The sequence below is a fragment of the Brachycentrus maculatus genome, unplaced genomic scaffold (assembly GCF_059751285.1).
Source record: "Brachycentrus maculatus isolate JH-2025_06_01 unplaced genomic scaffold, ASM5975128v1 h1tg000180l, whole genome shotgun sequence".
Taxonomy (NCBI): Eukaryota; Metazoa; Arthropoda; class Insecta; order Trichoptera; family Brachycentridae; genus Brachycentrus; species Brachycentrus maculatus.
In genome coordinates, this window is record NW_028280931.1 from 2748222 (window position 1) to 2774887 (window position 26666).

The 26666-nt window shown below is 33.5% G+C and overlaps 2 protein-coding genes across 2 annotated transcripts; both read left to right on the plus strand.

Annotated features, from left to right (window-relative positions):
• The first annotated feature begins 6686 nt into the window (after nt 1–6686).
• On the plus strand, nt 6687–11315 carry LOC148308025 (membrane-bound alkaline phosphatase-like). The gene is made up of 5 exons (XM_088262451.1): nt 6687–6911; nt 7477–7669; nt 9064–9570; nt 10031–10342; nt 11128–11315. Exons 1-5 carry the CDS (start codon nt 6732–6734, stop codon nt 11313–11315), a joined length of 1380 nt encoding a protein of 459 aa, XP_088118577.1. The 5' UTR covers nt 6687–6731.
• Nucleotides 11316–13725: 2410 nt separating this feature from the next.
• LOC148308026 (membrane-bound alkaline phosphatase-like) lies at nt 13726–25088 on the plus strand. The gene is made up of 8 exons (XM_088262452.1): nt 13726–13782; nt 16663–16946; nt 17740–17932; nt 19251–19423; nt 21523–21832; nt 21913–22248; nt 23522–23748; nt 25059–25088. The coding sequence occupies exons 2-8, from the start codon at nt 16674–16676 to the stop codon at nt 25086–25088; spliced, it is 1542 nt and encodes a 513-aa protein (XP_088118578.1). The 5' UTR covers nt 13726–13782; nt 16663–16673.
• The last annotated feature ends 1578 nt before the right edge of the window (nt 25089–26666 follow it).

The following is a 26666-nucleotide window of genomic DNA, read 5'->3' on the forward strand; positions in this document are numbered from 1 at the left end:
CAAATTGGACTCCTTACAAATCAAATTGGATTAAAAACCAAATTGGACTCCTTACAAATCATATTGGATTAAAAACCAAATTGGTCTCCTTACAAATCAAATTGGACTCCTTACAAATCATATTGTATTAAAAACCAAATTGGACTCCTTACAAATCACATTGGATTAAAAACCAAATTGGACGCCATACAAATCATATTGGATTTAAAACCAAATTGGTCTCCTTACAAATCAAATTGGACTCCTTACAAATCATATTGTATTAAAAACTAAATTGGACTCCTTACAAATCATATTGGATTAATAAACCAATTTGGACGCGTTACAAATCATATTGCGATTTTGACTTAATGATGCCGTGTTATAAAGTTCTATAAAGTAGAAAAATACACTAAGTAGTTTAAAATGTCATTTATATATATATATATATATATATATATATATATATATATATATATATATATATATATATATATATATATATATATATATATATATATATGTAGTTTTACAAGTAAAGTCAACATTCAGCTGAATTGCGGGTATGTTATTTAAGCTAAAAGCTTTAAATAACAGGGATAATTCCTACTAGGATTTTAGAGTTAACGTTTTTTGCCAGTAAACCCTCGATATTATTTTCATTTTATTTATTATTTTATTTATTTATTTCAAAACATATTACATACATAAGTCATATGTATAATGTTCCGATGAGTAATTTCTATTTCTCATTTTGGGACATGGGATTAAGGTTAACAAGACTGAAACACAAATAAGAAAGTTGGAAAAAAGATTTTTTTTAAATTAAAACTAATACATGGCAAAATATAAAACAATAAACAGGTGTAAAAAATGAACATATAAAAACATAAGGTCTAAAGCACATTTAAATGTAACAAATGAAAAAAACATAAGGTACGAAGCATGTTTAAAAGAAAACAAATGAGAAAATATAACTGAGAATACAAATGAAAAACTAAAACTCAAGGGTTGAGGTCCGTAATAAACAAATATTACAAAATGTGCCGTCGGCACGGGAAAACTAAGTGAGGACACATTATTGTTAATTTAAATTGTATATTAATATGTGCATGATAAAAAATAAACAAATACATTTAGTATTTAATAATAAATAATAATAAAACCCTTATCCGCAACCCCAATGGTGCATAGGGCACTGCGTCATATAAACGCAGTGTTATCTTGATCGTTTTACACATGAAGGAAAGGTGATTAGCCCTCCGCTTCAGGTACCAGTCTAGGGTAATATTAAGTAAATATTACAGTGAAAAAATCACTAATATTTATTTAACCCCCCTTGGGAATCGAACCCGGGACCTCCGGAACGGTAGCCGAGCGTGCTGACCATTACACTACGGAGGCGGACAAATATAGTATTTACGCAAGAAAAACAAATTCGTGAAACAAGATTAACAGCGATCGGCCTGTGAACAATAACATTTGTTGATAATTTAATTAAAATTAATTTACAGGCATTATACGGATATCAGTTTGGATCGAAATTAATCTCGGGGAATATATTTCGTAAATATTTTAAATTATGTAAGTTCGTAAAAAAAATATACATTAATTCCTCAATGACAATTACTTTATTTCATTTAATCTTCCACATTATATCACCGTAACATAATTTTGACTCTTGGGGTATATTTTAATTTCATAAATTGATTCGCCAGTCGCTTTGTGATAAAATGTATCCATTTTTAATTTTAATTTACTAGGAAAATATCACTAGTTCTTAAAATCTATTGTGACACGTGTTTCAATGCATTCCGCATAATTTGCAAACACCGTATGACACGATGTTTCATAATGATGCGGAATGCATCGAAACACGTCTCACAATATATTTTATTTTATTATTTTTATTTTTATTTTTATTATTTTTATTTATTCGGGAATTGTACAGCTTACATATAAAAAAATGAAATAAAACAATAGTTACATTAACAATTATAAACATTACATTACATTGACAAAAAATAGTTACGTTAAAAAAAAGCCAATTATACAATTCCACAATTATGTTATAAAACTATTGAAAAACATTCAGAGATTAAATAAAAAACAAAAAAAACAAAAAAAGGTATTATGTAAAATAATAGATTTAGCAGGGAGGAGAAGGAAAGGAGAGGAATTAATGAGGGTGGTTAAAGGATTTTTTTTTTCTAGGTAAGAAGTTTAAAAATATATTTATAAATATAGATACATACATATACATACGCATACATACACACATATATATACATATACATACATAGTTATATTTTAAGAAACAGTGGTATTTACCAACCAATACATAAATTAAAAATACATTTTATTTGTTTATTATACAATATATTTTTCCAAGTACTGGATTTGGCGATTAGTTTGTAGAACTCCATTTTAATTTGAAAATACCATAACTAGGCGAAACAATTGTCGCAATCTAAATTTTTATGTGTTTTTTTAACAATAAAATACAACTTAGTAGACTTAAAATATCTGTGTTTGATTTAACAATTGATGGCTTGACTCTGGCCAATATCTGTACCCGACGGATTCTCCAGTTCTTTGGACACGTTGCGCGTGGCAACGAGGATAGCCTGGAACGACTAGTTGTGATCGGTAGCCTGGAGGGAAAGAGAGGGAGAGAAAGATCCCCTACACGATGAACCGATCAAATTAAGGCAGCAGCAGGCACCTCAGTGGTTGGAGCGCTACGTGCAGCGCAGTCAAGGGATAACTGGAGAAGAGAGACATTCGTTTGATAATGCCCTAACAAGGCGAAACAATTGTCACAATATAATTTTTTATGTGTTTTTGTTATTAAATACAACTTAGTAGACTCAAAAAATCTGTGTTTGATTTGAAATTAATACATAAATTAAAATGGAGTTCTACAAATTAAACGCCAAATCAATAAATAAAAAAAAATGGAGAAGTCATTGCTTCTGCAAGGGTCACAACCCTCAGCAATGAGGAATAAGACGGTGAAGAAGATTTAACAATTTATACGTTAAAGAAAATATTTGTATTATTATCAGCCTGTACATTTTTGGGTTAATGTTGATAAACAAATGTTTTTTTTCTTTCTCGATAATACGATATTAAATACTTAACATTTTCTATTAATTCCGTTAGGTCTTTAATCCATGTTATATATTTATACAATATCAAATTATAGTAACTATCTGTATATATTGAAATACAAATTAAAAGAAAAGTTAGTCGATAGGAAACATGGATAGTTCACTGTTCTACGTATTATTTTTGATCGTTGGAGCTTTTGCTCTACCAACTGAATGTAAGACTTTTAATTTAATATATAACGTGTCCTAGTACCAACTCTTATGTATGGAAGTGAAGTATGGAAATAAAGACGAAAATAAACCGATTGCAGTGGAAATGTGATGATTTGAGTGAAAACGATGTATTGTGGATGTTTGAATGGTGAAATAAGTAAAGAATTTTATGTACTATAAAATCATAAACCTATCAGCGGAAGCTAAACTGGCAGTGCACAACGGAGTTCTGGTTCCAACTCTAATGTACGAAAGTGAAACATGGAGTTGGTAAAAGAAGGATGAAAGTAGACTGAATGCAGTCGAAATGCGATCTCTCAGAAGAATGTGTGACAAAACGATGTATGATAGATGTGCGAATAGTGAAATAAGGAAGGAATGCAAAGCTGATATGAGCATTATCGATAAAATTAAGAAAGGTGTGTTGAGATGGTTTGGACATGTGGAACGAATGAGTGACGAAAGAACGGCAAAACAAATTTATGAGGCGAATGTTAGTGGGAAAAGAAGCAGAGGAAGACCGAGAAAAACATGGCACGATCAGGTATGCCAAATACTTGAAAGTGGTCAGGTTAGGAGTCGTAACAATCGGCGGGTATGTATGAGGAGAAGCATGAACGTGGAAGAGGCGAAGAATGTTTGCAAGGACTGAGTGGTGTGGCGCTCTATTCTCTCTGCCTACCCCTGCGGGGAAGCGGCGTGATGGTTAGTTAGTTAGTTAGTTTAAAATCATTTTTTTGAAAGAATAAAAAAGGTTTTAAAGTTTGTCAAATACGCTAATCATTATAGGTCAACATATAATACCTCTTCGGGCACGTGGAATATTATGAATGTATATCGGCAAAAGCAACATATTTGTAGAAAGTATAAAAATCTCATCAGTTGATTCGGTAGTCACTTTGTGTTGAAATCTATCCATCTTTAATTAATGTTTTACTTAGTAAATACCACTATTTCTTAAAATCTACTGTGACACGTGTTTCGATGCATTCCATACGGTGTTTGAAAATGATGCGAAATGCATCGAAATACGAGTCACAGTAGATTTTAAGAAATAGTGGTATTAACACTTCCTCTGCGATGGTGGGTCTGGTCAGACCCACCATCGCGGAAAATTATTGATTACGTAATAGGTAATTTGTTTACGTCGTTTTCCTTGAGTGTAATCGTTCTTCAAAAAATTACCTACAAATTGAGATACAAACGAAAATTATTGGACCAGATTCAAATGAGTTATTTAAAAAAAAAGAACAAATAAAATATCAAAAATCATATTGAGTAAGGTCAGTTGATCGCTATCAATGTGTTAGTGTGCCGTCTGCCGTGATTTTGAAATCCCAAAAACAAAAGCATACATTGTCAATCTTTGGCGATTGTTTCCGTTTATTGTTTTTTTTTTATATTTGTTTTTAACTGATTTATTTGTTTACTTGTATGACGGATTAAATATCATATATATAGACTATAAGGTAAATCTACATTTAAAAAATATTAATATTACAAAACACAGACCTTCACAATAAACTGTTTTATATTTGAACGTTTTCTAGTTTTATTTTTTTAAAATCTTTTCGATACTTTACCACAATGGCAGGAAAAAAATAATTATCTCATGACGAGATTGAACGACTTTTGGACAGTTCTAAAAGTGAAAGAAAAGTGAGAGAATAGCGCAGATGACAGTGATTTAGAATTCAAAAACCTTAGATTCAGAATTTGAAAGTGCAACGGAAAACGTGGTTTTATAAGAAATGTCAGTAAGTGATAAAAACATCGATTTCAACAAGAAAAGTACCGATTGTCCTCTTATTTTTTGGTAACAATTTATTGGTCAATAATAAAATTAAATATCATACCTATTATGTCTAACGAACTTGTATATAAAATTTTTATAATAATTAGTTTTATTTGGTTTCGTACAAAATTGTATTCATAATTTCTAAAACCCGCAAAATGTTTATGTAAGAAATGGCGAACTTTAAATGAATATTTACACCATTTTGGGCAATTCCGTATATATTTTTCAATGAAAATTTAAATATTTTCACTGTATTTAAAATGAATTTTAATTGCATTATGGACAAAAATTTATCTTGAAATATTAACTCAAAATCCTAGAATCATTTTGTGGTTTTTGGAGCTAACTGCCACGTTTTATATTTGAAGATAATTACTTAGTTGCATTTTGTTAATAATTCTATCTGTTATGATGTTGACTTAAAATATAGTTATAAAATTAAAAACACAAATTATTTGAATTCAGTAAAAATAAAAATGTTTACAATCACTGCTTCATTGCCAACCATGCTACATGCGCGTGTGACATGCTCCGCGGTAGTAGTGAGTATATAAATTAGTTAGTCTGTAGTAGTGAGCCGAAGCGCGCGGTCGCGTTTGGATGTAAAATTATGCGCTTGGATAATTTAATTTCAAAACTATCAAAAACTTGAAAATTCTCATACAAAACTTATGACACATTATCCTATTGCTATGTAGGCTATTTTGAATAATATATAAAATATAAAAACCCGACGAAAAACGCCTAAAAGGCGATTTCTGTACTGGGTCAGATCAGACCCACCACCGCTGGGCGCGTTTTGTTTGAGGCCATCGCGCTTTAGGTGTTAACTGAGTAAAACATTAATTAAAAAAAAATCCTCTAGTGCACGACCATGTGCACGTTTCACCTACATCGTAGGTTGATGGTCCCAATAGATAATGTATATTTACTGTCCACTTTCGTAGTGCAATGGTCAGCGTGTTGGGTACCGAACTGGAAGTCTCAGGTTCGATTCCTTGGGAAGGAAAAATAAATGTTAGTGTTGTTTCACTCTAGACTGGTATATGTAGCGCATAACTGATCACCTTTCCTTCATATTATTGACATATATATATATATATATATATATATATATATATATATATATATATATATATATATATATATATATATATATTTATATATATATATATATATATATATATATATATATATATATATATATATATATATATATATATATATATATATATATATATATATATAAATATATATATATATATATATATATATATATATATATATATACACATATATATATATATATATATATATATATATATATATATATATATATATATATAAAATAATAATGCTTTTAATAAAAATATTATCAAGTTGTGTTAGAGTAAGTTCGGACTCAGAAACACTGTCCCAAAGACTGCTACACTAACCATGGGACCACAACCCGACACAAAATGCGTCATTTTCAATAAAATGCGTCATTTACAGTCTCCGAAGATGACGATGAATGGATGCATCCTAATCCTAGCCAAGAGCAAGAGCAAGGAAGTGCGTCTTTCTTCGCCTCTCCTGACGAGTTGACTGCCAAATATTGGCAGGACTTGGGCAAAGACAGGATAAACATGCTCCTCGGGCAGAAGCAGAACTTCAACAGAGCGAAGAACGTCATCTTCTTCCTTGGAGACGGCATGTCCATACCGACCTTGGCAGCAGCCAGGACGTACATGGGACAGCTTAAAGGACAATCGGGAGAGGAAGCCCAGCTGAGTTTCGAAGAGTTCCCAATCACTGGATTGTCAAAGGTAAGATAAAAATAAACCCTACTATTACTACTTCGTCCGCCTCAGCAGTGATCTAGACACAGTCCTTACAAAGGATGAACAGAAAAAAAAGCAACTGTAATTCACAATTTAGCACATAATCATAACGACATAGAAAGACACAATATAGCACCTCACATACAGACCACACCCTTAGGATGCAGCATTTTTCAATAAGCATATTCATTTAGAAATCTCATTATGCCATGTTCAGTTTTTGATTATATTGAAAGCTGTCCCACCGCATTCCCAGAACTGATACAGAAACATCTAGGCTTCCTGACAAACCTTCATTAGCAGTTTTTGATAAAACCACATTTTCTCCCTCAGTGGAGCATATGGAATCCACAAACTGTCTTCAGGCTTTTCTGTCAGCCGCCAGTTCTTTTGCATCCTCTCAAGTCAGATCCTCGTTCTTAAGTTCAGACGAAAACTGCCGACGAATTGTCAGCAGTGGTCATCCTGGGCGGCACGGACCTCATGCCTTGTAAAGGAGTTTAATGTACATAAATATATTGTATAAACATGGATGGATTATGATTTTCAGACCTACTGCATCGACCGCCAAGTGGCAGATTCCGCTTGTAGCGCCACGGCCTACCTATGTGGTGTGAAGGCCAACTATGCAACCATCGGCGTGTCAGGACAATGTCCTTATTACAGTTGCAGGATGATGCAGGATAACTCTACACACGTTCACTCCTTGGCCAAACTGTTCACAGACAATGGACGAAGTGCCGGTATATTATTTGAACATATTAATTAGGGTATAGAATGATCGAATGCTTCGTGTGGTCTGTTTTGATGTATGATTGTGAAACTTGGACCTTGAAAGTCAACTTCATTAACAGACTGGAAGCATTTGACATGTGGCTCTGTCGAAGAATGCTCAGAAAAATCAGAAGCTTTTTTAAAACTTTTCGTTGTTGTGTAATGGTACACAAATCGCTCACTCCTTTCAACAACGTCATATATCAAAAATCGACAATTTTCAGCAGTGCATGTTTTCGGAATGCCCAGAAAATGTACTTTATCTTAGCAAAAGTGGCATATTTTCAACTTAATATTTACTCGCTACAGGGCGGAATGTGTTGTTTTTGCATTTTGAAGAAAAGGTATTGTTTCATTATTTTTTTAAATATACTAAATATTTTTCAAATGGAGAAAAAACATTCAGGTTTTACCTAAAAAGTTCTGTTGCACAGTAAAAAGTTGAATAAGTGGCTTGATATTCATTTTTCAATACATTGTTTTATATTTTTAAGCTTTAAAAACGATCTCCTGAAAAATCAAGTTTTTTTATTTATGACGTTGTTGAAAAGAGTGAGTGAAATGTGTGGCGAAACGATGTACGATAAATGTTCGAATGGTGATAAGGAAAATATGCAAAGCCGATGTCAGCATTCTTATTACAATATTGATAAATTTAAGAAAGGTGAGTTGAGACAGTTTGGATATATGAATCGCATGAGTAAAGAAAGAGCAAGAAATTAAATTTATGAGGGGAAATTTTATAACGAATTTCGGGACCGGAATATACCAAACGGATACCCGTTTGCTATATTTTAGTGCTTTGCTTTGCAAAAAAGTCACTTCTTCCAGACTCCATTCTAACTTATCGTCTTTGTTGGTGTCTGCTCTCTTTGTCTTTAGGTTGTAGGTCGTTCTGTCATGGGCAACTTCATCTAGGCCATGCTTTCGAATTATGTTTTCTTTCTGCGCTATCCGTGAATTCTTTGGTTTTCCTCTAGACATCATTTGACGAAGATTCTGGTTCAAAATATGAACAAGTTCTCTGCGTCCTATGATAACATAGGACACATAAGTGCTTTATTAAAAAGTTTAAAAAATAAAATAGATTGTTTTATCCATTTTATTTTTTATACATTGTTATATAGTGTCGGGTTGTGGTCCCGTGGTTAGTGTCGCGGACTCTTAAGTCAGAGTTTCTCAATTCAAACCCACTCTTTCACAATTTGATACCTATTTCTAATAATGATCCGCTTAGGCTCACCACAGAAATAATATGAAATTGAAATATTTGTGTTAATGATAATAACACAAATATTTCTCTTTGAAAAAAATGTTTATACATGGAAAATTTTTTCCATTTTTTAAATATGAATATTTTTAGGAATTGTAACAACAACGCGAGTCACACATGCTTCTCCAGCTGGAGCTTATGCCCACACAGCTGCAAGGGGGTGGGAGACTGATGCTGACCTGAAGAGTGCAGGGTTCGACCCCTTGGCCTGCAGAGACATCGCACACCAGCTCATCCACGGAGATCCAGGAAGCAAGTTCAAGGTCATCCTCGGAGGTGGTAGAAGAACGATGTTGACAACTACAACTCTGGACGAAGAAGGAAAATATGGAAGACGCACTGATGGTAGAAATTTGATCACCGAATGGCAAACCCAGAAGGCTGCTACCAATCGACCTTACCAGTATGTGTGGAACAGGAATCAGCTGTTGAACATTAGTGCCAATACTGAATACTTGATGGGTTTGTTTGAATCAGACCACTGCCTGTACAACCTGGATGTCAAAGATGATAAAGAGCCTTCTTTCGCAGAAATGGTAGAGGGAGCAATTAAGGTTTTGTCTAAAGACACCAATGGTTACTTCCTCTTTGCAGAAGGTATGTGTACAAATATGAAATTTTGAGGCTTAATTATTAATTTTTGTTTAAAATCAATTATTTTTTACACTCACTGTATTTATTTGGAAAGCATAATCATTAAATTGTAGAACAATATTCTCTGCATTTTCATGACATTCTTTGTGGTTGAGCAATATTATTAAAACTGATCTGATATTGATTGATAATGTGTAAGAAAAACTTATTCCTTTTAATAGTTTCGTATTTTTTAAACACGAAAAAAAACCACTATTTTTGAGTACGTCCAATCATTATTCAAAAATATTTGTTTACGAGCTAACTCAATTAAGATGAATTATTGACAAATTAATATAGAATTCTGGGTCTGTGCATAAAGTTATTACTTCAATAAGCCCGTGGAAGATCTTAAACAAATGCCCAGATTTTCTATGTTTCGATATTAATAAAAAGTCCTTGATCTATTTGGATTATTTTGCAGGAGGTAGAATCGACCATGCTCACCACTCTACGTATGTAAAAATATCCCTCGATGAAACAGTCGAGTTTGCCAAAGGGGTTACCAAGGCTCTGTCCATGGTCAACCTTACGGAAACATTAATAGTGGTGACGTCAGATCATGCGCATACCATGTCTCTGAATGGATACGCCAGCAGAGGAAACCAGATCAATGGAGCTAGCACAGGATCAGCGTCTGATGGACTCAAGTACATGACTCTGAGTTATGCTAATGGACCAGGATACAGGAAGGAAGTCAATGGGAATAGAGTGGATGTCGCAAAAGAGAACTTTAGTAAGTTATGGGTTTAATGCGAGTATAATAAGTGTCTCAATTGAAATGAAACATATATTGTTCTTTTCATATGAAATAAGGTATCACAGGGCTAAGGAAATAACATTTGGCTGGCTTCTGGCAAGTGATCACCATCATATTCTTTTGTAAAGTTCACCATTCGTACGCTTTGGCGAAAGCTTTCAAAAATTGTACGAGTATGGATTTCTTCTTCTTTCACAGGATGTTTCTTCCCAATGTCCTTTCTCATATACTCGTACGAGTAATGTCACTTACCACGATTTCCTTCGATTATGCCATTTGTGTCGAAGCTGCATCTTAAAAGCTTTTTTTTGAATGGGTGTGTTGCATTTAGTATTTACCTTGCATATTATGTACAGTGTTTATAGATCATCAATTGATTTTTTTTTATTCTATCTAAAACATAAATATTTTATTTTCATCTGTGTCGGAAACAGGATGGATAATCCAGTGTGGGATAATCAGGAACTTATCAGCATTTGCTCATTGCTGGAAGGAAACAACGTAAAACTCCTCAGGAGAAGCCGGACTGTTAGCTGTCGTCAACAGACCTTCCATTCCACTAAAAGAGGGTTCCGCATTTTGTGTCCTAGCTTGGTTTATGGTACCAATGTTCTTCACTATTTTATCATGTATGATACCATCTCTCTTGAGAATTCCTTATGAACTATCACGGATCCGATGGTAGGTCCTCACTCAGGCTCTTGCAACGCGCTTATCTCAAAGGCTAAGAATGAAATAAAAGATTTTTTAAATTTTTGCAGACGCCGATAGGTTCCGATCGCCAGGACTAGTACCACTGAGTTCAGAAACCCATGGAGGGGACGACGTAGCCGTTTTCGCCAAGGGTCCTTGGGAGCACCTCTTCTCTGGAGTGTACGAGCAGTCGTCCATTCCACACATGATCACTTATGCCACATGCCTTGACAAATCTCTGAGCCATTGTGACTAAGAACAAAAAGAAAATGGTCTATATCACAGTTGCTATGTTTTTCTGAAAATATGTTTTGTTTTAACTATTTTTATGTTAAATACAATTTGTTCTGGTGGTATTGTAAAATTATTAATTTAATACTTATGAATATTTAAAAAAAATAAAACTACTTAACCGTTTTTAACCACTTTTTTAATGTACTTTTCTCCAACCTTGTCTTCTTCAGGAATAAACTTGTTAATATCACACTTTATAAAATCATACATAGAACCATAAGATCAAAAACATAGAAACACATCTAACTTAATGAAACAAAAATGAAGTTGAGTACTTTACGGATAATGTATCCTTCGAGTTGAGTCGAAGGATACATTATCCGTAAAGTCATTAAATGCCGAAACTATGAGTGAAATAAAATAAATTTTAGAATGAAGAAGAAATTAGTGTAAACGTATGAAAATCGTTGGTAATGAGAGGTTAGTACATCCCACAAATGTGTACGATTGAGTGCAGTACTTTTTATAAACGACTGCTATGTCATAGATTTCGTAACGCGAGATTTATTTGTGTAAGATTACTAGTAATGCTTTTATCGCAATATAGATATTTAGCGTGTGTGTATTAAAATGATACAAGTATAATTAAATATTTGTGTGATAAGATTGATTAACTACTTTTTTTTTATAAATATACTATAAATATTTTTTTGTAAGTATATAACTTGGTAATATTTTCCTTCGTAAATTGGGTGTAAATAATATGTAAAGTGAGTGTTTCATAATAAAATAAACAATGTGTTGCTTTGTAATTAAAGTTTATAATTAAAGTTTATTCCTAATTTATCTTTATAATATTTTTCTATCTATCTATCTGATTCTGACAGTTCAGAATATTATATTTTTTCTATCTGATGTCTTTTGTTTTATTCAGTGCGACGCATGCGACATCTGGTGGTGTAGAACTGTTTAATGTAGGTACTATTTGTAAGTACTTAATAAAATGTATAGGTAGGTACCTAGGTATTTTATTACAAGTATACATGTATATGTATACGAGGTCTGTTCGAAAAGTATCCGACCATAATTTTTATTGGCAAAACAAATAACGATTTAAGGGCGGAGCTTAGATGACCGTTTGTAGGTATACCTAATGCTCATGCTCAATTTTTTCACGACCACAGCCACTTAGCCGCTGCCACGCCGTTTAAGAGTAAGCACGTGTACGCTATTGTCGTCGGATTTTAGTTTTGACAGAAAAAAGATGCACAACGTTACTGCATCAAATTTTGCTTAAAGCTTGGGGATTCTCAAGTGGAATATATCCGCTAAATAAAAAAAAAGTATTTGGCGATGATGCAAAGAGCACCACACAGATGAAGGAGTGGTATAACCGCTTCAAGGATGGCCGCAAAAATGATGTTATCATTGATCAAGTAGGACCCTGGTCATGTAAGATCGACAAATAACGATGAGAAAACTTGCTGATGTGGCCATTGGTGTTGGATCCATTCATTCCATTTTAACTGAAGATTTGGCTAAAATGTGTGCTAAAGTCGTTGACAATTGAGCAGAAGCAACTTCGTGTGGAGATCGCACAGGAAATGCTGGAGACTGCGATCAATGATCCCAACTTTCTCATTATGCTTCATGTGACTTCATCTTCAGCTAAAAATGCATTTGAAAGGGACTAGATTTTGGAACCAGACCAGGGAAGACATCATTAAAATTGCGGCGAACGACCTGCGCGCCATACCAAAAGAGGCTTTCCAGCGTTGCTTCCAACAGTGTCAGAACCGTTGGGAACTATTCCAAGGGGACTACTTTGAAGGGGATTAGTGTCATTTAATTGTATTTCAATTAATGTTGTTTTTATGAATAAAAGTCGGATACATTTTGAACAGCGTATGTATATATATATATATATATATATATATATATATATATATATATATATATATATATATATATATATATATATATATATATATATATATATATATATATATATATATATACACACACATATAATCCTCCTTAAGAGGTAATCAAACAACAATGTATCGTAATACTTACTAAAATCTAATTTCTAACACAAAGAGCCTTTTTGGAACCGCACAATTGCCTCCCTAACAATCATCCTAAACAGAATGGTCCTAATCTAAAATCTGAATAAAGTAACCACTTGTTTTTCAGAAGTCGTCATGTGATTCGGTCTTTTAATTCGATTGCCCGTATCTACTTTCAGATATATCTGTGTTTTCATTTTATTTCCCAATCGCTGATTTATTGCGATTATTTTTATGGATGACTCTGCTCCCTTGAATATAATAAAATTGATAAAAGATAAATTAATATTTTGATAAGATTTTTTCTGAGCAAAAGCTGCTTGATTTGGAACATTGTCACAAAAGCCATGGACAAGCTAAGAGCTGTTGCTTTCTTATCGTTAATTGTTTTACTAAATGCTGGCGTCATCGAAGATGATAGTAAGTTAAATTCAAATAAATACTTTTTTCACAACATTTTGAGTGTGCCCAAATACCTGTTCACAAATCTGGATTATCTCCAACTATCGGAGTTATTATTTATTGATTTGGCGTTAAATTTGTATAACTTCATTTGAGAATACATGAGAAACGCCAGAAACTATCATTTCCATTTTTATTATTTTAGCTTATAATTTGACCAGATAATTTATTTACGACATTTTGAGAGTGTCCAAATATTTGTTCACAAATATAATCCATATTTGTGAACAAATATTTGGAGATATAATAATATGGATTATAAATATAATCCATATTATTATATCTCCAATTATAGGAGTTATTTTTCATGAAAAATAACTCCTATTTACGAATTAATTTTTAAATCAAACACAGATTTTTTGAGTCTACAAAGTTGTATTTTATTAAAAATACATTACAAACTAATATTGTGCTAATTGTTTCACCTTGTTATTTTAAAACGTTCGTTTGAAAATGCCATAACTAGGAGAAAAAAATTGTCACAGTATTAATTTTGATGTGTTTTTAATAAAATACAACTTAGTAAACTCAACAATCTGTGTTTGGATTTAAAAACTTTTTCATAAATAGGGGTTATTTTTCATGAAAAATGATGTGTTTTTAATAAAATACAACTTAGTAAACTCAACAATCTGTGTTTGGATTTAAAAACTTTTTCATAAATAGGAGTTATTTTTCATGAAAAATAACTCCTATAATTGGAGATAATCCAGATATGAGAACAAATATTTGGACACACTCAAAATGTTGTAAATAAATTATCTGGTCAAATTATAAGCAAAAATAATAAAAATGAAAATGATATTTTCTGGTGTTTCTCATGTATGTGATTATCATGTGTCAATATTCTCTAGATCTAATAAAAATTAAATTTTTAATTAATGTTTTACGTAGTGAATACCACTATTTCTTAAAATCTACTGTGACACGTGTTTCGATGCATTCCGCGACATTTTCAAACACCGTATCAAACATACTGTATTTGAAAATGATGCGGAATGCATCGAAACATATGTCACAGTAGATTTTAAGAAATATTGGTATTTAATAAGTAAAAAATTATTAAAAATGTATAGATTTTACCACAAAGTGACTGCCGAATCAATTAATGAAAAAAGTAAATTACTATCAATTGGATTCATAGAAAAAATTATAAATGCATCGTCGCTAGTATTGAATAATCATGTGGGTAGATTGTGGATGATATTAACTAAGTTTTTCTGAAATAGATAGCATCATTCGGTATAAGTAAGTATTTTAAAAAAAAAATTATTTTCCTTAGAAAATACAAGGATGTATGGCATATTTGGTTTATATGTCTTAAAAATGATAGTGGATGTGTAAAATTCAATATAAATTAATAAAGTTGATCCCTAAAAACAAAACAAAAGATACAATTCAATACACACAATGGATTCAATATTTTATATCAATCAAGATTGTCGCATAGCTCATTTATTTGTCATATTCGTCTTGTCATATTTCCTAAATAAGACACAATTCAATCCAACAGATGTTCAGGTCCGTCCTATTGCCTCATCAATTTTTGTCAACTGAATACATGGTAATATAAGGTTTCTGCTTAATATAAAGCTTCTTCACATCTCACCAATAGATATCTCTAGTGATTCAAGAACAAAGGTTCTAAATTGGTGGAATAGTGTGGTTGTCTAATGGGTAGAATTAGTGAATGTTACACGTGTGTAAAGTGATCGCTTAAACCAGTTTATGACGGTCGTCAGCCTCGTAAATGCTCAGACTTCCATATTCTTCTTCATCTTTGATGAGTTATCAAAAAATAATATGAAAACCTTCATTTGCATATTCCATTTCCAATTTAATTTTTATTTTAAAAAATTGGACATCCCTATTTTTAAAAATAATTTTCATTCGTCATTTAAATTTTTCTTCTCATATAGTTTTATAAATAAGTTTAGTAAAACGCGCCCTCGACACGGTAAAACTTAGTGAAGACACATTTAAATTGTTATTTTATTATTTAACATGTACGATAAAAAATCAGGAGACTTCTAGAACAATATTTTCAATAGAGTTACGTATATGCTATACAAAAATTTGGAAGTTCTTTGTATGTTTACAATCAATTATTGGTGATCAATCTTTAAAAATTGATAATATTATAATCTTTATTATTTAAAATATTTTGCTATTGTTATTTTGATAATATCTCATCAGTGTAGAATCCAAATATCGCATGTAAAAAAAAGATAACGTTACTTTTGTAAAATGACCTCATGGATATAAATAATTTGTATATTTGTGAAGTATGTAATCTGACGAAGATTGATAACGATATAGAAAAGAAAATGAATGCTTTGAACAGAGTGAACGGTGTACTGACATCAGTTATGTATATCAAATAAAAACCTTCAAGCCGAAGCTAAATGCAACGGAGTTCTGGTATCGATTTCAATGTATGGAAGTGAAATATGAAGTTGCGGAAAGAAGGATGAAATTAGATTTAATGCAGTTGAAATGTGATCTCTCAGAAGTATGTGATGTATTATAGATGTTAGAATGGTGAAATACGGAAAGAATACTAAGCTGATATAAGCATTCTTGATACAATAAGGATAGGTGTGTTGAGATGGTAAATATGTATGAATTATTAAGGAAATAATGGTTAAATAAATAAATTAGGTGAATAAAATGGAAATCGAAGCAGTAGATGATAAAAAATCTTGGCACGTTCAAGTATTTAAAATACTTGGGCGTCAGGGTTTGAAACAATTAGCGGGTATGCTCATGAGGACATGCAGGAATTTAAAAGAGGTCAGATTTAAAAAATATTTTTCTGATCTCACCAAATGATTGCAGGTGATGAACGCATGCATCCTCGCCCGCGGCAGACGACAGTTGGACCATCGGCAGAGCTGACCCAAAAGTTTTGGATAGACAAAGCCCTCAACACGCTGAAGAACAAAGTCGAGAGAAGCGTGCAGAAGCCGAAATTGGCCAAAAACATTATCATGTTCCTTGGCGATGGGATGTCTCTAACAACTGTCGCAGCAGCGAGGATTCTCAAGGGGCAGAGGGAAAATAGGACTGGAGAAGATGAAAAACTATCTTTCGAGATGTTTCCAGCGGTTGGACTATCACACGTGAGTGAAAAATTGAATTGAATATATATTATATATTAACCCTTTCCCTTTGTGTAAAATCTTTGTGAGTGCATCTAATACCAATGTTAAAAGTAGTTATTTTTTTTTTAAATTAAAAGTTTTTTAATGCTTAAACTTAATTTTAAAAATAGTTAAAAACTAGTTTTAACATTAAAAAAGAACATAGTAAATAATACTGAATGGAAAATCTTCTTCTTCTTTTTCTTCTTCATGGGCCCTCTGATTTTCACTGCTGGCTATAGGCCTCTTCCCCTTCTTTCCATCTTTCTGTGGAAAATACTGTTTTTTTAATGCCTTGCAATAATGGATTTTTAATTGAATCAATATTTTAAAGCCTTTTAATAAAAAAACTGCCTCTTTTCCAAATAACGCCAAATTAAAAACCACACCTTATGTGTCTGGCACCCTACAAAGAATAAATATATTAATTATGTATATTCATATCCATATTTTCATGTAAATACTGGATTATTCACCTTTAGCATACGTCAACATTATAAATGTCTCAACTCAAGTCTTCACTCAAATGAAACATTTATGATTTTTATATGAAAAATGATGAAAGTCTGGGAAACCCAGGGCTTACACCTTGGCAGAATGGTAAACGTTATACAAGTGCACAAAGTGATCGCTTACGCCAGCCAAATGCCAGGTCGCAAGCCCTGGGAATCTCAGACTTCCATCTTCTGCCGTCAACAAAATGACGAAATATATTTCATATCAAGTTGAGATAATAACGATAAGATTACTCTTGAAATTGATGCGATTTCAGACGTACTGCGTGAACGCTCAAGTGGCTGATTCTGCGTGTTCGGCAACCGCCTATCTGGGGGGAGTTAAGGGTAACGATGGAACCATTGGAGTATCAGCATCCATCCAGTACGAGAATTGCACAGCTATGAATGACCAAGCACACCATGTGAAATCTATTGCTACCCGAGCCCTTGAAGCGGGAAAGAATGCTGGTAACACTTGTTATTTTAATCAACTCAAATTAATTTCTTGAATCGTTAATTACACGAAAGGAAGGTGATCAGTCCTGATCATCAGGTACCAGCCCAGGGTAATATTAAATATTGACTGGGAATCGAACCTGGGACCTCCAACTCAGTAGCCTAACGCGCTCACTACTACACTATGGAGGTAGACAGCATATGTATCATTAAACAATCTTTTTATATCTTGAATGTTTTTCGCAGATATTTTGTGGCACATTTTATAAACTTTATAAAATTAATTAACTTTGTTTTCACCACTTTAAAAAAAATACAATTTAACCTACCGGTTTCGACAAGAACCTTGTCATCATCAGGGTTTATTTAAATTCAAGAACATTAAAATACTCTAAACAATAAGTAATAAAATAAATGAAATAATCTAATCCAATCCAAAAAATCTAAAAATATAAATGTTATTATTAGGATTTTTACGGAGTGTGTGGAAGCTTTTGGTGAGAGTATTTTAATGTTTTTCAATTAAAATAAACCCTGGCGATGACAAAGCTCTTGTCGAAACCGGTAGGTTAAATTGTATTATGTTTTGAATATTGAAAGCATTAACTTTGTGGATCATATTGATATATTATTTCGAGAAATAAAAATACTTTGTGTTCTGATCCACTCACATTTTTATTAATTAACTAGTTTCGGCAACAACCTGTTGCCCTCTTCAGGGTTACAATAGTAATAAATGTAACCCTGAAGAGGGCAACAGGTTGTTGCCGAAACTAGTTGGTTAATAAAAATGTGAGTGGATCAGAACACAAAGTATTTTTATTTCTCGAAATAATATAAATTGTATTAATAAAAAAGTGGTGAAAACAAAGTTAATCAATTTTATAAAACTCAAATTAAGATTATATGAAGAGATTCTTGATTCTTCTAATTCTCCTCGGATTTGGATCTTGTAAGGGTTAGCCATTTCTAATTTTCTCAGGTTAAAATACCTATTCATTTGATTTTTTAGCTTATAGATTTACCAGTTAATTTATTTACATCATTTTGAGTGTATCCAAATATTTGTTCACAAATCTGGATTATCTCCAACTATGAGTTATTTTTGTATAATTTTTGGGCAGCTAAACATTGATGAACAAGAATATGGAAGTCTGGACATTTAAGCCTCGTAAATGCTCAGCCTTCCATATTCTTCTTCATCTATGTTGAGATGTCAAGAAATAATATAAAAAAAACTCCTAATTGAAGATGATCCAGAATTGTGAACAAGTATTTGGACCCACTCAAAACGTTTTCAGAATGCTTTTCAATTGTCATAATTTTCAAGGAATCGTCACTACTACGAGAATCACTCATGCTTCGCCGGCGGGAGCCTATGCTCATACATCTACAAGAGGTTGGGAGAGTGACTTTGATATTGAAAAAAATGGCGAGAATGCGACCGTGTGCAGAGACATTGCTTACCAGCTGATCAAAAATAAACCCGGGAACCAATTTCAGGTGAGCTTTGAGCAATACAAAAATAACACGTAGTATTTATTTAAACTATGGGTGGCCAACATTTTCAGTAGCCGGGCCAGATTTTAGAAATCAGTTTTCTTTCCGGGCCGAGAAACAAAATTTCTTTTATTATTCAAAGAAAACATGAAATTTATTGTTTTTTTAAAGAAGATACAAACAAAAAATGTGAATCAAACATATTAACAAGATAAGAGTAAAGCAATACAAAAAGAAAATTTAAAAAAAAAAAATTTTTGAGACCTCTGATTTTGTTTGTTAGAACTAAGTGCATCAATGTTGACACGTTAAAGATTGATGTTGTTGCTACACGCAAACAGTTTTCCAAATGCTCATCAGTGATTCTTGTTCTCATTTGAGATTTGATATGCTTCATTCGACTAGTATCATGGCTATCAAGACTCAAAGTCAAAATGCTATGTAAAAGCTAGTTATACAGTTACTGTATAACTAGCTTTTACAAAGCATTTTGACTTTGAGTCGCTCTAGCACTCAGTTAAAGCAGCTTATATTCTTATCAATGTGTATTTAAACGTCGATCGCAAAATGTTGTGATTGTTTGCTAGCACGAATATACTATAGAAGAAATTGTCACGATAGTGAGATACTTCTATGTTTGGGATATGATACGTACTACGCATGATAGAATGTTCTTTTGGTGGTTTTATGTACACCTAAAGAAAAAAATGTTTGAAATGCTCCGCGGGCCGCGGGTTGGCCACCCTTGATTTAAACTAACTACCCAACAAACCAACATGCTGCTTGGCCGCAAGGGCAGGCAAACAAAACTCGTTGAAAAAATGACCGTTGAAAATGATGCAGAATGCATCGAAACACGTGTCACAGTAGATTTTAAGAAATAGTGGTATTTACTAAGTAAAACATCAATTAAAATGGATAGATTTTATCACAAAGTGACTGCCGAATCAATTAATAAAAAATGCGTCGTCAATCATGTGGGTAGATTATGGATGATATTAACTAAGTTTTTCTGAAGTAGATAGCATCATTCGGTGTACGCAAATTAAAAAAAAATATATTATCTTTAGAAAATCCCCCTTGCCTATTATATACAAGGATGTATAGCATATTTAGTTTATATGTCTTAAAAATGATAGTGGATGTGTAAAATTCAATATAAATTAATAAAATTGATCCCTAAAAACAAAACAAAAGATGCGATACAATAGACACAATGGATTCAATATCTTATATCAATCAAGACTTGATATCTTATATCAATCAAATCCAAAATCTTGGTTTTTGAAAGAGATGAATGTAGATCTGAGTGTGAAATATTGGTAAATGGGGAGATTTTGGAACAGGTAGATGATTTCATATATTTGGGTAGTATGTTTTCTAGGGATGGAAAGATTGATAAAGACATAGAAAGGAGAGTGAATGCTGGGAACAGAGTGAATGGTGCACTAAAATCAGTTCTAGCAAATAAAAATCTATCAGCGGAAGCTAAACTGGCAGTACACAATGGAGTTCTGGTTCCAACCCTTATGTATGGAAGCGAAGCATGGAGTTGGCAAAAGAAGGATGAAAGCAGACTGAATGCAGTCGAAATGCAATCCCTCAGACGAATGTGTGGCAAAACGATGTTTGATAGATGTTCGAATGATGAAATAAGGAAAGAATGTAAGGCTGAGATAAGCATTATCGAAAAAATTAAGAAAGGTGTGTTGAGATGGTTTGGACATGTGGAGCGTATGAGTGAAGAAAGAACGGTTAAACAAATTTATGAGGCGAATGTAGTTGGAAAAAGAAGCAGAGGACGACCGAGGAAAACTTGGCACAATCAGGTATGTCAAATACTTGAAAGCGGCCGGGTCAGGAGTCGTAATAATCGTCGGGTATGTATGAGGAGATGCATGAATGTAGAAGAGGCAAAGAATGTTTGCAAAGACAGAGTGGTGTGGCGTTCGATTCTCTCTGCCTACCCCTGCGGGGAAGCGGCGTGATGGTTTGTTAGTTAGTTAGTTAGATTTGTCACATAGCTCATTTATTTGCCATATTCGTCTTGTCATATTTCCTAATAAGACACAACTCAATTAATGAGATATTTTTGTTCATAGGTGATTCTCGGAGGAGGTCGAAAAAAGTTTTTGCCGACAGCTCAAGGAGGGGAGAGGTTGGATTCAATGGACCTGATCAAGGATTGGAAGGATGACAAAGGAAACAAATCTGCAGCGTATGTGGAAAATGCCAAGGATCTCCAAGATGCCGTGGCCAAAGGGACAGAATATCTCTTTGGTCTCTTCCAAAATGACCACTTGGATTATCACCTTTTGTCGAACGACACTCAGCCGACACTAGCACAGATGACAGAAGCTGCCATTAAAGTTTTATCCAAAAACGATAAAGGATTTTTCTTGTTCGTCGAAGGTGAAGATAAAATTATCACAACCGACACGTGGAGATGTCAAAAATAATATCATTTTAACTCATTTATTTTCTTATTTTAGGTGGAAGAATCGACCATGCACATCACGACACCAAAGCACATCTTGCGCTCGACGAAACCATCGAGTTTTCAAACGCTGTTGAGAGAGCATTAAACCTGACGAATTCCGAGGATACCCTAATCGTTGTTACATCTGATCACAGTCACGCAATGACTCTAGCTGGATACCCTAGCAGAGGAAACGACATTTTAGGAGCGTCGGATATCGATGTAGCCAAAGACAATTTGAAATACCTGACGCTTAGTTATGCCAACGGACCGGGATACAGAAAGGAAGTAGTAAATGGGAATGTAGCAGAACGGGTCGATGTGACTAAAGAACAAATGTTTATTCAAAGTAAGTATTTTTATTCTTCTACTTGGTGTAGACCATGTGGCCTGTTTTAAAGAGGGATTAGCCTTCTGATTCGATTTCCAGCTGTCTATCCATCTCTTTCGTGGTCTGCCCGGGTGTTATCTACCTTGAAGTTAGACGTGCAATGCAATGTGGTCTAGATGGTTCCATTCTCCGCTTATATAGAATGAATATCATAACATCCTCTTCGCAATTTTATTGTTTCTGTTATTTCTTGTGAGTTGTCGTTATTATACATCATTTCACTTTTCTAGTGGCACTTGTTTTTTTTCCCCATTTGGGTTATTACCGATGAAATTAAAGTCTTGGGTTCAGTTTCGACAGCCAGACTACCGCCTCCGGGGTCATCTCATGGATGACCTGTAGGTCACTTCCAAACCCTTGGAGTCGGCAGTCCTGAACTGTGTCTCTTAATGGTCTGCTCAGCTCCACACTACAACCAGTATTCTTCATCTTCTCCCACCTACAGAGCAAGTAGTTGCAGCACTTGCTCCATTCTTACTCTGTCCTGCTGTGCTCATGCCCATCAATTCAGCTCAAAACCCGGTACTTGAACTATTGGGTCTACTATTCATTATTTGTTTATTTTGTGAACGGTATACCGTCTTTCTTTCCAAACTTCCTCTATGTTGTCTTTACGGTTAAAATAGGTTAAAGGGATTTGAGCCTTTTTGGAGGGGTATGAAAAATATTATGGTTTCTAGTTGAACACCAATTTAATTTAACAGAAGGGAAGCAAGATGAAAGCGGATTACTTTTAACACAAATTTATTCAGTTCTATAAAATTACAATCAAGAAATATTTAAGAATAATCGCGTGATTCTAATGTGAGAACAGTTGAAAGACGTGTCGATCGGAGGACGGGCGGTGACGAAATGTGACGGGCCGGTTTCCGCTCGCTGCGGGCTCGGTTAGGGTGTTCGGTTATGCTCGTTCATTCGATTGTCGAGTTGCCACAGATGTTGTGGGTTGCCACAATATTTATCAAACATGAACGCCAATATCTGGTACGAAAGATCATGAACGAATCATGATCATGATCATGAACGCCAATCTCTGAAAGGTAATATAAAATCAAACATGAACGCCAACTACCAAAAGCTGGTAGTTGGCGTTCATGTTTGATTTTACTTTCCTCTCTGACTGACGTGTAATCTTCGAAGGTCCGGTGGCGCGATGTAGAATAGCACTAGTAACTATTGGGTTGGAGTTGATTTTATTGTACCTTTTCTTTATTGCATCGTTATTTTTTAGGAGACCCTAACTTCTTACACCCAGGAATGGTACCTTTGGGCTCGGAGACTCACGGAGGAGAAGACGTCGGGGTATTCGCATCAGGGCCTTGGGAGCATCTCTTCGTCGGAAGCTACGAACAGAACCTCATCCCACACATGATGGCCTACGCTTCATGCCTTGATGAAGAATTCTACGATTGTTCGTCTGCAGGATCATTGGCAATTCTGCCCATCACTGTTTTTGCAGTAATCTTTAGCATTTTAAGATTGATTTAATTTTACAATATAATTTATATGCATATTTTAACATATAAATAAAAGTCATGATATTAACTTGTGTCTTTAAATATACAAAACACGTGTTCGGTCAATAGATGAAGAGCTGATACTTCTAAAACAAAGCATCGACTTTTACGAACTTCTGAGTTGAAAACTCTCCGATCTATTACCGAAAACAGAATATCAGAAGACAGACTTCCACGTATCACCCTTCAAGGAAACCCTGAACAACATCCCAAGAGCAACTATATAAGGATCTTTAAAAAGAAGATGTAAAAAAGAAGAAGAAATGCTTTTATTTCTTCATTTTTTTATTGATATCTTAGCGTAGATGAAGCAGAATATTATATAATAATAAAAATATTGACAGGGTTTACGACTTACCGTAGGCCGGTAAAAATGATCACTTTAACTAGCCTATAATATGTCGTAGGGCATGTTAATACCCAGACTCTAATATCTTCTCCATCTTTGTTGAGATTTAAAAATGGAAATATAACTCCTGTGTGGAGAAACCTAAATTTGTAAACAAGGATTCGGATACACTCAAAATGTGAATAAAAGAGCTGTTGCTGGCATAAGTGGATTAAGTGATCACTTAAACCAGCCTTTAAGACGTCGTAAGCCCTAAAAATACCCAGACTTTCATATTCTCCTTCATCTATGTTGAAATGTACACATGGAAAAATAACTTATGTATTAATTTTAAATCAAACACAGATTTTTTTGAGTCTACTTAGTAGACTACTTAGTAAACTTAGTAGACTCTAAAAATCTGTGTTTGATTTAAAATTAATACATAAATTAAAATGGAGTTCTACAAATTAAACGGCAAATCAATAAATAAAAGGAAAAATAACTCCTGTATGGAGTTAGTATGGAGTATTGAATAAAATAACTGGTCAAATTAAAATCATGTTTCCAGGCATCTTCCAGTGTGTAAAAAAAATCGGGAACAGTCTTGCATACATGAATCTATAGCTTCTTCGTTCTGAGCCTCATTATCATAAACACCACGGTACTCCACTGTGTGACAGTGGCATTGCCAACTGAAAGGAAGCTATTTCAGACAAAGCGTTTTAAGTATTCGCAAATTATACTCCGACCTAAACATTAAGTGATAACGTCACTATTTGCTCAAGCAGCTAATGAGCTAATCATGAATAATTGACAATGCACTTAACGATCTTCACCACAAATCATCCAGATGGTGCGACAATTGCGAATTATCAATAAATTTACACAAACTTGATGAAAGACAAAATGTGGTTTTGAAGGCGCAGGCTCCGAATTATATGGACAGCTAGACGCATCAACGAGACCATTCGTCAGGAGTCACACTTGGTGATGGCTTGACTCTGGCCAATGTATATTAAAAATTAGATTGGTTGAAGCATATCAGGCAAGAGTCTTCGAGATAGAATAAGAAACGCCAGGATCAGGGAAATATGCGTTTATAATAGGTATTGGGTAAATTTTTACATGAAAAAGCTTCTTCATCTCACCAATAGATGTCTCTAGTCTCTAATGAAAATTCTAATGATTGTTGTCTCTAGTGAAGTTCTAGTGATTCAAGAACAAGGTTTCTAAATTGGTCCATATATACAGAACTTCCAAGAATTTGAGTAGTGTGGTTGTCAATAATGGGTAGAATTGGTGAATGTTACACGTGTGTAAAGTGATCACTTAAACCAGCCTATGACGGTCGTCAGTCCCGTAAATGCCCAGACTTCCATATTCTTCTTCATCTTTGATGAGATGTCAATAATAATATTGTTGTACAATGTTTCGAAATTGGAACATGTATATATAGAACTTCCAAGAATTCGAGTTGTGTGGTTGTCATAACGAGTAGAATTGGTGAATGTTACACGTGTGTTAAGTCATCGTTTAAATTAGCCTATGATGGTCGTAAACCTCGTAAATGCTCAGATTTCCATATTCTTCTTCATCTATGTTGAGATGTCAAAAAATAATTCCTTATTTATGTTGAGATTAATAAAAAATGTGTGTAAAAAAAAAAACAAATATGTATATACACCATAAAGGCTTAAAAAAACATTGAAAAAATTATCTCGCTAATTTTACCATAAGTACCTGCGGATGTAATGTTTGCTCTTTGGTCGTACATACAGTTTAGTTTAGTGATAATTAACGGTAATGCGTTTATGGCTAGATGGCAGAATTAGTATTTAGTAGACTGTAACTGAGCTGTGACAATGAAATGTTTTTCAGACCATTTTCCTACGGCGCTCGGCGTGTTTTTATAGTGCTATTATTGATGATTGCTGTGTGCTAATATGGGCGGGTTTTTATGTCGAAGTTTCTTTTCCTGTTTTTTTCCTTTCTTAAATTGTTCCATCCTTTTCATTCATTTGACTGTCATCCGTACCTTATCAAGAATATTTGCCTAAGGCAATCTTAATTGTCTTTGAACTCAGGCAACACTAAACGTAATAGATTTTTGTTTTCTTAAAAAAACATTTTTGTATTGAAAAAAACAAGTTTTTTTTTTTCGAAATATATATACAGTGAAAGTATCTATCGTTTTTAAAGGGATGTATTAAAATAAACTATGAATGCGGGAAAACAATGAATGCGGGATTAAAAGGTCAATACGCAAGTAGATACGAGTAAAGATACCGTCCTCCCAATCTGCATAACCATTTGTAGGCTAAAATTCTTAGAAGAATACAGTTTTCAGATGCAAATGAAATATTAAAAAAAAACAAACCTGAAAAGAGTTTAAAAAAAACTAAAGTTTATTGATCAAAATTTGTGTTTTAACTGTTTTATTTTTGTATGTCAATAGTGTATTTTCCGCTTTGCAAAAAGTATTTTTTTCAGCATCGGTTTTTGAATGTGCGTTGTAGAAAGTTTTCTTT

What these genes read in the sequence shown, in the direction of transcription:
- LOC148308026 (XM_088262452.1), top strand. Translation starts at nt 16,674, where the DNA reads ATGCATCCTCGCCCGCGGCAGACGACAGTTGGACCATCGGCAGAGCTG. An exon ending in CAGCGGTTGGACTATCACAC is followed by an intron (nt 16,947 to 17,739) that starts GTGAGTGAAAAA and finishes ATGCGATTTCAG; the next exon opens with ACGTACTGCGTGAACGCTCA. An exon ending in AGAACAAATGTTTATTCAAA is followed by an intron (nt 22,249 to 23,521) that starts GTAAGTATTTTT and finishes GTTATTTTTTAG; the next exon opens with GAGACCCTAACTTCTTACAC.
- LOC148308025 (XM_088262451.1), top strand. Translation starts at nt 6,732, where the DNA reads ATGCTCCTCGGGCAGAAGCAGAACTTCAACAGAGCGAAGAACGTCATC. An exon ending in TTACTTCCTCTTTGCAGAAG is followed by an intron (nt 9,571 to 10,030) that starts GTATGTGTACAA and finishes ATTATTTTGCAG; the next exon opens with GAGGTAGAATCGACCATGCT. An exon ending in TGTCGCAAAAGAGAACTTTA is followed by an intron (nt 10,343 to 11,127) that starts GTAAGTTATGGG and finishes AAATTTTTGCAG; the next exon opens with ACGCCGATAGGTTCCGATCG.